Raw genomic sequence first — 13,634 nt, forward strand, 5'->3', positions numbered from 1 at the left:
AGCAGAGGACGATGGCCCAGGGCACCGGCCAGATCTGGGTCTTGTCTGACACCTTCAAAGCAAGTACAGCCACCAGTGTTTGTCAAGCTTCAAACAGAGAAGCATGCAGATTATTCAAGGGTTCAAAATCCGGTCTTGGGAGGAATGCAGGAGAGCACCAGGAGGAATCAGCCAGGAGCAAAATGAGTTTTAATATGGAGGCTGGTGACCTACTGCTCCTCATTGTTTTCACAAGATGAGAAGGATAAGAGAAAAAGGCTCAGATGGTACTCAAGCAATGTGTAAGGGGTCAAAAAATCCCCTGATTATAGAACATCACAGTGGATGATCCAGGATGCCCTTTACCAGCAACAAGACGTGGTCTGGGATGAGGGACCTCCTGTGAACCATCTTAGTCCCATCCTCTGTTTGGAACAAACACTTTAGAAATCGGCAGTTGTACCACATGTTTAGGTGACCACCCCCATACCCCACCCCAGCGTGAGTTATTTAGAGCCATCAGGATCAGGCAGGACAAGGTTCAGTAAAACCTGATTGTGGCCAAAGGGCCTGTCTTCATACGTGAGGGGTCGTTCTGGAATCCCACACTGAAGAAACGCTTCCTCACTCCTAATCAGAGCACTGTATAGAGGGAAAGAGGTCCCTTGGGAAAACTAGCTCAAATAGCCAGAGTCCAGATGAGCCAGCAACCTGGACAGGAGGGACCTGGGAGCGCAGGGCTTCATTGCCCGTCCTCTCAGCCTGGGGTGAGAATCTGAGGGATCCTTCATCCATTTCAAGGCTGCCTGGTCCAACTCAAAACGTATATGTAGGTGTAGGGAGGAAGGGAGGGGCTGACTAATAGGAGGGAAGGAGAGAGCTGGGAGGGGGGGACAGCTGGCTGCATGTCCTTAACATCCGTCTCGCTGCCTGCTGGGCTGGCGGGGTGCGGCGACGCTGACACTACCTGTCTGACTCTTCCCAGGGTGTGTGAGTACGTGGGCACCCTGGAGCACAGCCACTTCAGCGACGGCGCCTCGCAGCCGCCCCTGACCATCAGCCAGCCCCAGAAGGTGACCGGAGGCTCCGGCCTCCTCGGGGACGCCGAACGCGAGGGCTCACCCCAGGAGCAGAGCCCGGAGCCTGGGCGCTGCCTGAGCCCCGCCCCGGTGGTCCAGCCCGTGTCCATCCAGGACCTGGTCCGGGAGGGCAGCCGGGGCCGGGCCTCCGACTTCCGCGGGGGCAGCCTCATGAGCGGGAGCAGCGCCGCCAAGGTGGTCCTCACCCTGTCCACCCAGGCCGACAGGTGCGCGCCCGTCAGAATCACCGCACGGCGACTGGATGTGTTAGCCGTGAGGCCACACGCCGTACTTAGAGTGGGCCGTTTTCTAATGATGTGACCATAGGGCGAGAGACAGGCGACGTGGAGATAAAGCTCCGCACTTACTCTGTGGTCTCGGGCAACTCCACCTCCCTGGGCCCTGGTTTCTTCCTTGGTAAAATAGGATCATTTTTAAAAGTAACTCTCTCACAGGGCAGTTGTGAGGTTCCATTCATTAGTACACTTAAGAGCTCCTAGAACAGAGCTTCAGGAATAGTAAAGGTGCACCATTTTTATGATTATTACTGTTTACAAAACTCTGCATCCAGGACTATATTTATCAATGCCCAACAACCACATTCAATAAGGTTAGAGATCAACAACTGATCTCCAACTACTTTCTGGTGCCCTTTTTTTTTTGGTGAAACCTGATGTTAAAAGTGCCTTTGGTCACCAGTCACTCTTAGTACCACCTCATTTCACTCCTTGGCATTTGGTCAGTGTACCCAGGCCACCCAGCATGGGTGAGGCTTATACAGAGAGGAGCAACAGGAGGGGTGGGGAAGTGGGAAGGGGATGTGCTGGGCTGAGCTCCCACAGACCTGAGCTCTTTTCTGGCTTTGACACTAACCAGCTGCATAGTCAGGTCTATATAGATAGCCACACTGAGTTTCTTCACTTTCTAACTCAGTACAATAATCACTTTTTCCTGCTTATCCAGCAAGTTGGCTGCCCATGTGTTTTGGAATCTGGAAAGTAGTATACAGATGGTGGGGGCTGTAATATTCACCACTATTCTCTTATTAGGGAAGAAAGAGAAGAAACCATTAGTGGGACCCAGAAACCAAATGGTTTCAAAATTGGAATTACAAAATAGGGAAAAAAAATGTATTTGTTTCACTAATTTGCACATGTTTAATTCACTAATACCCATCTTAAAACTTTCACATTTCATCTTACTCCTCCAAAAAGGACTCATGATTCAATTTCTGTTAGACTCTCTCAAGCAGCACATGTCCCCACTCCCTGCACTGCTTGCCCCCCGGTGTCACCACAGGCCTGCAGGGCAGGCAGCGGGATGACCCAAGAGCAGTGGAAGGCTGGCGTGCTGCATTCCTCATTGTGGCCACATGAAACTGATATTAGATCCGTTCATTCCTCATTGCCAGGACCCTTGGCTCCTAAGTCTTGCTATCATGCTGCCCTCCTCCTTCCTAAATCCTTCTGCTGGAAATGTCTGTGCCCAGCTGAGCGGAAAACAAAACAACCTGCAAGGTCCATTAGGGAACATTCTTCTAGTAGTTACTTGAGTTCCCATCATGTCCAGGGTTCTGGGTGTGTGAGTCCAGTCCCTACCCTTGGGGGCTTATAGGATCCGGTCTTAACTGCTTTGTATCCTCCTCAGCACCAAAACCAGGTTTATACTCAATTATAGGCAACTGGAAGCCTCTGGTTTAATTTACTAGTTTTTCTTTTAATACAGCTTATGAAATTGAAGCTAATTCTGAAGGTTCCATTCCCAATTTCTCAGTTTCTAGGAGTGAGGCTTTGTTGTCTTTCAATTTCTTGCCTAACATTTTATAAATGCAAATTCTGGCTGAGTTACACCATGGGGATACAAAGATTTTAAATATATATATATGTCTGTATGCTTTGTGCCCTTCAGATTGAAATCTCATGGCTAAAGCAGATGTACACGGTAGTAATAGATATAGTAATACCATACATTTGTCAACCGTGTTTACACAGCATTTCCATTAATCACATCAACAAAATTACCATCATCATTCTGCCTTAAAGACTGTGCTGAGTTGTTTCCAAATAACAGATCTCTTTCTGTTTGCATCCAGGCTCTTTGAGGACGCCACAGATAAGCTGAACCTGATGGCTTTGGGAGGCTTTCTTTACCAGCTGAAGAAAGCATCACAGTCCCAGCTTTTCCATTCTGTGACAGATACAGTCGACTATTCTCTGGCAATGCCAGGTAATTCTTTCCTGGAGAAATTATGCTGGGAGGCCAGCAGGAAACAGCCTGGGTCTCTGATACTAACAGCATGCCTGAAGGTTTGAGTCCACATGCCACTCACACAGTCATGCTTGTCTGAGCTCAAGTGCAGATGTCTTCCAGTTTTGAGGCACACGTGGGAGGGTGGTCTCATTCTTTGTCAATAGAGAGGTTGCTGCTGCCACTGCTGCAGGTATCTCCACTGGAGCTGAGCTAGGTGGTTCTGCTAAGTTTTGTGCTTGTGATGTATATATTGCTAGGGCTAGGGCTCACAGACCCTACAAACCCATTGTACAGACTGGGACACAAACCCCTCACCTGCAGGTCCACGAGCTAGGTAATAGGAAAAGATCCTGGGAGCCATGGGTAAAAAAATGAATAGGCTTTGTTCAGATGCAAGCTCAGGTAGCTAGCAGCAGCCACCCTAGTGGCCTCCCAGAGCATCCCAAGGGCCCTGTGGATTAGAGCCACTCGTCCTTTATGCTTAAGTCCAATAACCCAGGACACCTGCGTACACATAGGCAATTACATTAGACAGTAAGCAAGAAACACCTGGGCACACGTGCATATTTACATCAAATGCTTGGCAAGATTCTGAACATCTGAAGGGCCCTGACCATTTTCTTTCACTTTCCCTACAATGTAGAAATTGTGTGGTTCTTTCTGGGAGCACAGGTAGCTTCACATAAGTGAAGAGACCCTCCTCCATATCACAAGTCACACCATTCGCCTCAGTTGCAGAAGCAACCACTGATTCCAGAAGGAATGGTGAGAAAGAAAAATGGAAGGGTTAACATAAATCCCATCCCACTTACAAAATTGATCTCAGAGGCATGGAGCCATCTGCTGGGACACACCTTGGTGGTAGTTTAGACTGAGCAACCTCTGAAGTCCCTTACATTCTTAGGAATCTGAAGTTCTAAGTGCAATATATCTGGCCTTTTGGTCCTTATTGTAGATTCTGATTTGAGAACCACAGTCCTTTCCCTACTAATTTTTAATAGACTTTAAATCCTTGGCTGTATGAAGCCAGACTTCCAGAGCTTCTCTGAGCTCAGGGGTAACCTTTAAAATAATTGAGTTGGAGAAAACAGCATACTCTGAGCCTTCAAAAAACAATGAGCAGGGAGGGCCGACCCTGTGGCACACTCGGGAGAGTGCGGCGCTGGGAGCGCAGCAGTGCTCCCTCCACAGGTTCGGATCCTATATAAGGATGGCCAGTGCGCTCACTGGCTGAGCGCTCTACGGCCAGTCACAAAAAGACAAAAAAAAAAAAAAAAAAAACCATGAGCAGGGAAAGGAGGAGGCAGCCAACCTGGGAGGAGGGAGCATTGGCCTTGGAATCAATCAGATGTGAGTTAAAATTCTGCCTTCACCACTTACCGGCTGTACCATCTGAGACCAGTCATTTCAGCTGTGTAGCATTCGATGTTGTAATTTGTAAAATGCAACAGTTATATTTACTTCCTAAGGTTTCTTTAAAAATTAAAGTGATTAAAGACATAAAGAACCAACACAATGTCTGATGCAGAGTAAACATTCAGTAAATACTCATGATTACTATGACTGTTATTGTGAAGTGTATTTGATATGGCAAGACTGACTAGAAAGGAACCCTGTGGCTGGAAGAGCCTGATAAAGATCAGCATTCTTTAGGGGGTGCCAAGAAGGAAGTGGTGACAGTGGCAAAGGAGTAGCAAGATGACCAGAGTAGGCAGGGATTGTACTGAAGTGAGACCACAGGTTAAACAGCACATCATTCAGTAGCAAAGGGGCCTGGCCTGCTTGGCAAAGGACTTTGGAGGTGCCAATAAGGATTGGCAAAGTAGGTGATAACTGTGAAGGACGATAATAACAACAGTACTAATGACAGCTAAAAATGGTGGTCTGTTGGAATGTGCCAGGCCCTATGCTAAGCACTTTATGCATATGATCACATTTAATCCTTAAAGCAACTTTGAGAGGGAGGATTACTATCCCCAGTTTTATGGATGAGATAATTGGGGATACAGAGGGAATCTTTGGCCCAACATACACAACTACTAAATGGTGGAGTCAGGATTTGAGCCCAGAAAGTGACTCCCCAGCCCTCCTACTTAACCACTACTTCATTCTTTCTTATCAACAAGTATTGTTCACACCTGTCACATCCAGGTACTGGGGATACAGAGGTGAACAAGAGAGAGGTGCTGGCCTTGCAGAGCAAACCACTAGTCTTTCTGGAATCCAGGGTTCTCTCCTTTCTTGGTTAGCCCGCACTGAATAATCCTAGTGGTCCGAGGACAGTACCTAGATGTTCAACCTCCATCTGTGCTTGAATAGGTCAGGCTGTTTCTGAGCTTGGACTTTCTGGCTTCTATGGTCTTGCCTTCCTGTAGGAGAAGTTAAATCCACCCAAGACCGAAAAAGTGCCCTCCACCTGTTCCGCCTGGGGGATGCCATGCTGCGGATTGTGCGGAGCAAAGCACGGCCCCTGCTCCACGTGATGCGCTGCTGGAGCCTCGTGGCTCCGCACCTGGTGGAGGTGAGTCCCTGGAAGGTGGGAAGAGGCTGGAACCACTGGCTCAGGGAACTCCTGCAGCAGAGCCAGCAAAGGGGCTTCCAGTTATGGACAGAGAGCACTGTGGCCATAGGGCAATGAGAACTTTCCCATCAGCTGGTCACAAGCATCATTGTTCTCTGATTATACCTTGTGGCATCTAAAGAATTGCCCCAAAGGGCCGTGCTACCCTGGTCTCACCCTGACCCTCTTTCTTTACAGATACATGACTTGGCCAGATACCTCTCACAGCCAGTTTTTCATTCTTTATCATCTGGTATCAACCTGAGTCTGGAGCTAAAGACAAGTAGATGGTTCCTAATATCTTTATTTTTATATACAAATATAACAGTATTTGGTTCTTGCCAGTCTCTCTTTTCTAATAGCAAAATATACTCAGGGCAGAGTGCTTTCAGTAGGTAAACAATATGTACTGGTTTTCCCAATAAAATTAATAATAAGACCCTTTCCTCTCCAAAGGAAAGCAGTTCCTGTGATAAATTCTATGGCTACTCTACATCTAAGCATCTCAATACGTGATGACTGACTACTTCTAAGTCGATGGGGAAAATCATTGCCCCGTTTTGCGGTGATAATTATTCTTAATAGCAGTTATCTGGTAGAGATATACCATAAAATAAAGTATTTTTTGTAACTTAATTCACTAACCTGAGAACATTCTAGTAAGAAAAAGGGGTAGAAAATAGAAACTTAGTCATGGGAAAAGGGTATCTATTATCTATTACACTGTAATAAAACCACCCCCAAATCTAGTGACTTAACAACTATTTATCTGAGGTAGGCTCATCTGAGCAATTCTGGTCTGTGCCAGGTCACAGCAGATCTCAGCTGGCCTGCCTTGTGCGTTTGTGGTCAGCTGGTACAAACACTGGAGCCAGCTGGTTCATGATGGCCTTGACCAGGAAGGCTGAAAAAATAGGTCTCTCATCCTCCAGTAGACCAGCCCTGACCCATTCACATGACATTCTTAGAACTCCAAAGAACAGCAAGAAGGCAAACCCCAAATCACAACTACTTCTTAGTTCTCTACTTATATAATGTTTGCTATTGTACTACTGGCCAAAGCAAGTCTCACATCCAAGCCCAGGGTCTGTATGGGAGGGGACCCCTGAAGGGCATGGATACAAGGAGGTATGAACCAACTGGAGCTATTGCTGCAATTGGCCCACCTCACTGAGGGACAGATGGCTCATCTCATCTTTGTATGTTTGGGGCACAGCTAAAGATAAGACCATGAGTAGTTCCCAGACCAGGTTCTGGTATCTTTACAGTAAGGATGTTCTACACCATTCAAGAAAACTGTCATGCTAGAGAAAAAGAAAGAAATTACTAGAAACTCTTTCTTTTTTTTTTTTTTTGACCCGTAAAGGGATTGTAACCCTTGGCTTGGTGTCACCCGCACCACACTCAACCAGTGAGCGCACTGGCCACCCCTATTAATTTTTTTACTTCAACAGCACTGCTGTTTCCACCTCCATTTAATAAGGTGGGTTAGTAAAGCCTTCAGAAACCCATTCTTACTTGCCTGATGTCTGATGGTGTTCCACTCTCATGAATTTTGCAGGCTGCCTGCCATAAGGAAAGACACGTGTCTCAGAAGGCTGTTTCCTTCATCCATGATATACTGACAGAGGTTCTCACTGACTGGAACGAGCCACCTCATTTCCACTTTAATGAAGCACTCTTCCGACCTCTTGAGCGTATTATGCAGCTGGAGTTATGCGATGAGGATGTCCAAGACCAGGTCAGTGTGACATGCTAACCAGCGCTATCATCACCATAGCTGGCTCTTACCACGGAAGGTACTGTTCTATGAGCTTTACATACTCTTTCCAATAACCCTATGTGGAATATGACAAAGACAGGTTAAACAGTTTGGCTAAAGATACATAGTTAGTGATTGATAGAACTGGGATTTGAACCTAGGCAATCTGCCTATGCCGGACTTTCCTTTTAGACCTAGCTTATACTCCTAACCACTATCATATTCTTTACTAGAAGACAAATGGTAAAGAAACTAATTGGAACCTTCATGTCTAAGATGTTGGTGGGTTAGGAAGCTAGACCCTTTCTCTGAAATCCACTAGAAATGTTATATAAAGGTTTAAAAATTCCTTTTAAATATTGGCAAGAAAGTAAATAATACTAAGATGCCCCTAACTAAGTGACAATGGGAAGCCAGAGAAGTAAGCAGAGCCCTAAAGCTGGTTTTACCAGGAGGGATTTTGCCATCAGGTGAAGCAGAAGTTATGCTTATCACACTCTTGGTAAGGAACAGAAGACAAATCTCAATGCAAACCTTATAGAGCTGGTGTTCACTCAGGCCAATGCTAAATTAGAAATGAACCCATGTACCACCCTCCCTGAGGGTACTATCAGTCGGTTTCTAACATTGGCTCTTAGTGGGGATTAAAAGAAAAAAATTGCACTCCAGGATTTAAAATTGCAAGGTAGTCCTCTCATGGGATCAGTGTATGAAATGGCACCACCTTGGTAGCCTGACAGACTTTACACAGGTGCTGTACAGAAGCAACAAAACTCCACCTAGAGGAACTCATTTCAACTCAGACCACAAAAGAATCCCACAAATAAAGTTTCAAGATATGTGAGCTCACAGTATTTTTTTAAAATCACAAAACAGACAGGAAAACAAAGCAAGAGTTAGAGCTGCTGAAACAACAGATGGTACAATCAGATCTAGAAAGAATTAAGATATTGGAATCTTCCATGCAAAATATTAAAATGTCTTGTAAGTTTAAGGAAACAAAAGAAAGAAATGAAAATATAAATTAACACCTGAAGATTAGGTCGAAGGATACCAATAATAGTGAACTAGGTAATTCAGATCAACTTTTTTACAGGAAACAACTACAAAAGTTATGAAGAAAATTGGTCTTAATCACTTGAAGACATTGGAATACAACAAGGCAGTGAGGAACTATGGGACCAAGATCTGGAAGAAAATACCTAGTGTGTCTGGTATTTAAGGCTGCTTTTCCCAGAATGAAATCTACTGATTTCAGAAGTGCAAGCTGAAAGACTCATAAACTAAGCAAAATTGAAGTCTGGGATATGCCAAGTCTGGTAACTTCCTGACGTTTTGATTTAGAACCATGAAGAGAAGGGGATGTCCAAGGAAGAGGGTGAACCTTAGAATAGTCATAACAGAAAATTATATCCAATTTCAAATATCCCCAGTCCCTAACATGAGATTAAGGTAATCCGAGATTTCTAGTGTCTGCCATAAGCACAAAACATCTTTCTGAAAGAAGATAACATCATCCTAAGCTTCAAATTATTTCGTGATTTGCAGGGGCAATGTGTTCATTCTATCAAAAATAATCAGTTTCATTAGGAAATAACATATCATTGAAGAGAAAAAGAAAAAAACAATAAAAATAGACACACACATATATATCTAGGGACCCAGATATCAGAGTTATCAGAGACAGCTTTAAAATAACTATGCTTAAATGTATTTAGAAAGATTAAGGACAGGAGGAATTTTGACAATGGTGGCATGAAGAAGTTAGTGAATCCTCTCCACAAAAATCAAGTAAAAACTACAAAATTGTCAAAAGCAACCATTTGAGGGCTCTGGAAACTGACCAAGGGAAGACAATAAATTGTGTAGCATTTATTCTTTTAAATAATTCTTCCTAGAAATTTGGTTACAGATAGTGGGAGTCTGTAACCTTTTTGCCAGAGACTGAACCCGTCACCTTTACTCCCAAGCTCTGTTGGCAGGAATAGTAGTTTGACCAGTATGAGGCTGACTGGGAAATTGGCAGCTTTTCTACTGTCTGGGACAGACTTGGTCTGAAGAAGAAAGAAAAAAAGGCTGTTGGTTTGTCAACTAAAAATAGTGAATTTGTTGAGAAATGAACAAGGGAATATTGCAGCTTTGTTAGCCTAAGGCTTGCAGTGAGTGGTGAACCAGTAAGAAATGTAGCATAAGACCCTGGAAGACAGACATTCATAGAAGGACTGGATAAGCTCTTCACACTTGCCTTGCCGACTGAAATAAGGACATATGCAAGGAAGACCATAAAGATCCTATCAGTAAGTGGAAAACAAGGGAGACTTAAAAACTGGCTAAACTTTGAACATTCTTCCCAACCCTCACACACAGATTGGTTGGCAGATGGGGGGAGCATTAAAGACTCAATGTGTTTGAGCATATTTCTGCCCACATCAGTTGACCATTTATCTATGCAGACATGGGGATGAACATTAGGAAGTCAAGCTAAGAAAAAAAGCATTCAAGAATAAAAACTGATCAGGTATCAGCACCTCATACCATGGGAACTGATAGATTCCATGGTCTAAGCCCAAACAACCTATTTTATTTTATTTTATTGATTGATTGATTGATTTTTTTTTAAGTTTTATTTTGTCGATACACATTGTGGCTGATTATTGCTCCCCATCACCAAAACCTCCCTCCCTTCTCCCTCCCCCCTCCCCCCCAATAATGTCCTTTCTGTTTGCTTGTCGTATCAACTTCAAGTAGTTGTGGTTGTTATATCTTCTCCCCCCCCCCGTTTGTGTGTGTGTGTGTGTGTGTGTGTGTGTGTATGTGTGAATTTATATATTAATTTTTAGCTCCCACCAATAAGTGAGAACATGTGGTATTTCTCTTTCTGTGCCTGACTCGTTTCACTTAATATAATTCTCTCAAGGTCCATCCATGTTGTTGCAAATGGCAGTATTCCATTCGTTTTTATAGCTGAGTAGTATTCCATTGTGTAGATGTACCACATTTTCTGTATCCACTCATCCGATGATGGACATTTGGGCTGGATCCAACTCTTGGCTATGGTAAAGAGTGCTGCAATGAACATTGGGGAACAGGTATACCTTCGACTTGATGATTTCCATTCCTCTGGGTATATTCCCAGCAGTGGGATAGCTGGGTCATATGGTAGATCTATCTGCAATTGTTTGAGGAACCTCCATACCATTTTCCATGGAGGCTGCACCATTTTGCAGTCCCACCAACAACGTATGAGAGTTCCTTTTTCTCCGCAACCTCGCCAGCATTTATCGTTCAGAGTCTTTTGGATTTTAGCCATCCTAACTGGGGTGAGATGGTATCTCAGTGTAGTTTTGATTTGCAATTCCCGGATGCTGAGTGATGTTGAGCATTTTTTCATATGTCTGTTGGCCATTTGTATATCTTCCTTAGAGAAATGCCTGCTTAGCTGTTTTGCCCATTTTTAATGGGGTTGCTTGTTTTTTTCTTGTAAAGTTGTTTGAGTTCCTTGTATATTCTGGATATTAATCCTTTGTCAGATGTATATTTTGCAAATATTTTCTCCCACTCTGTTAGTTGTCTTTTAATTCTGTTAATTGTTTCTTTTGCTGTGCAGAAGCTTTTTAGTTTGATATAATCCCATTTGTTTATTTTCCCTTTGGTTGCCCGTGCTTTTGGGGTCGTATTCATGAAGTCTGTGTCTAGTCCTATTTCCTGAAGTGTTTCTCGTATGTTTTCTTTAAGAAGTTTTATTGTTTCAGGGTGTATATTTAAATCCTTAATCCATTTTGCGTTGATTTTAGTATATGGTGAGAGGTATGGGTCTAGTTTCATTCTCCTGCAAATGGATATCCAGTTATCCCAGCACCATTTGCTAAAGAGGCAGTCCCTTCCCCAGTGAATAGGCTTGGTGCCTTTGTCAAAGATCAGATGGCAGTAAGTGTGTGGGTTGATTTCTGGATTCTCTATTCTATTCCATTGGTCAGTGTGTCTGTTTTTATGCCAGTACTATACTGTTTTGGTTATTATAGCTTTGTAGTATAGCTTAAAGTCAGGTAGTGTTATGCCTCCAGCTTTATTTTTTTTGCTGAGCATTGCTTTGGCTATGTGTGGTCTTTTATTATACCATATAAATGTCTGGATAGTTCTTTCCATTTCTGAGAAAAATGTCTTTGGAATTTTGATGGGGATTGCATTGAATTTGTATATCACTTTGGGTAGTATGGACATTTTCACTATGTTGATTCTTCCAATCCAAGAGCATGGAATATCTTTCCATCTTCTTGTATCCTCTCTAATTTCTCTCAGCAGTGGTTTGTAGTTCTCATTATAGAGATTTTTCACCTCCTTGGTTAACTCAATTCCTAAGTATTTTATTTTTTTGGTGGCTATTGTAAATGGGCAGGCTTTCTTGATTTCTCTTTCTGCATGTTCACTATTGGAGAAAAGAAATGCTACTGATTTTTGTGTGTTGATTTTGTATCCTGCTACTTCACTGAAATCATTTATCAACTGCAAGAGTTTTTTTGTAGAGGTTTTAGGCTGTTCGATATATAGGATCATGTCATCTGCAAAGAGGGACAGCTTGACTTCTTCTTTTCCAGTTTGGATGCCCTTTATTTCCTTCTCTTCTCTGATTGTTCTGGCTAGTACTTCCAATACTATGTTGAATAGGAGTGGTGAGAGTGGGCATCCTTGTCTAGTTCCTGTTGTTAAAGGAAAAGCTTTCAGCTTTTCCCCATTCAGCATGATATTGGCAGTGGGTTTGTCATATATGGCTTTAATTATGTTGAGATACTTTCTGTCTATACCTAACTTATAGAGGGTCTTTGTCATGAATGAGTGCTGAATTTTATCAAATGCTTTTTCAGCATCTATAGAGATGATCATATGGTCCTTGTGTTTGACTTTATTAATATGGTGTATCACATTTATTGATTTCCATATGTTGAACCAACCTTGCATCCCTGGGATGAATCCCACTTGATCGTGGTGAATAATTTTACGTATGTGTTGCTGTATTCTGTTTGCTAGTATTTTAGTGAGGATTTTTGCATCTATATTCATCAAGGATATCAGCCTGTAGTTTTCTTTTTTGGTTATATCTTTACCTGGTTTTGGTATCAGGATGATGTTTGCTTCATAGAATGAGTTTGGGAGATTTGTGTCTGGTTCAATCTTTTGGAATAGTTTGTAAAGAATCGGTGTCAATTCCTCTTTGAATGTTTGGTAAAATTCTGCTCTGAATCCATCTGGTCCTGGCTTTTCTTTGTTGGGAGCCTTCTGATAACAGCTTCAATCTCCTTTACTGTAATTGGTCTGTTCAAATTTTCTACATCTTCATGGTTCAGTTTCGGGAGCTTGTGTCCAGAAATTTATCCATTTCCTCCAGATTTTCAAATTTGTTGCATATAGTTGTTTATAGTAGTCTCAAATGATTCCTTGTATTTCAGATGAATCAGTTGTAATATTGCCTTTTTCATTTCTAATTTTTGTTATTTGAATCTTCTCTCTTTTTTTTGTTAGCCATGCTAATGGTTTGTCAATTTTATTTATCTTTTCAAAAAACCAACTTTTTGATTCATTGATCTTTTGTATTGTTTTTTGGGTTTCAATTTCATTAAGTTCTGCTCTGACCTTAATGATTTCTTTCCATCTGCTGACTTTAGGTTTGGATTGTTCTTGTTTTTCTAGATCTTTAAGGTGAAGTGTTAGGTGTTCACTTGCCATCTTTCCATTCTTCTGAGGTGAGCATTTAATGCAATAAATTTCCCCCTTAATACTGCTTTTTCAGTATCCCACAGGTTTTGGTATGATGTATCATTATTTTCATTAGTTTCAATCAATTTTTTTGATTTCCTGCTTGATTTCTTCTTGGACCCATATGTCATTAAGTAGAATGCTGTTTAATTTCCATGTGTTTGTATAGTTTCCAGAGTTTCGTTTGTTATTGATTTCTAGTTTTAATCCATTGTGCTCTGAGAAAATACATGGTATAATTCCAATTTTTTTA

The 13,634-nt window shown here is 42.5% G+C and overlaps 1 protein-coding gene across 1 annotated transcript in view; it reads left to right on the forward strand.

Moving 5' to 3' along the window:
- ARFGEF3 (ARFGEF family member 3) overlaps positions 1 to 13,634 on the forward strand; it is a 151,729-nt gene that overhangs the window by 105,227 nt on the left and 32,868 nt on the right. The window contains exons 19-22 of the mRNA XM_063097320.1: positions 965 to 1,285; positions 3,151 to 3,284; positions 5,684 to 5,829; positions 7,430 to 7,609. Coding sequence (XP_062953390.1) covers positions 965 to 1,285; positions 3,151 to 3,284; positions 5,684 to 5,829; positions 7,430 to 7,609 — 781 coding nt within the window. The remainder of the gene's footprint in view (positions 1 to 964; positions 1,286 to 3,150; positions 3,285 to 5,683; positions 5,830 to 7,429; positions 7,610 to 13,634) is intronic.

The sequence above is a fragment of the Cynocephalus volans genome, chromosome 5 (genome assembly GCF_027409185.1).
Source record: "Cynocephalus volans isolate mCynVol1 chromosome 5, mCynVol1.pri, whole genome shotgun sequence".
In the NCBI taxonomy this organism is placed as follows: Eukaryota; Metazoa; Chordata; class Mammalia; order Dermoptera; family Cynocephalidae; genus Cynocephalus; species Cynocephalus volans.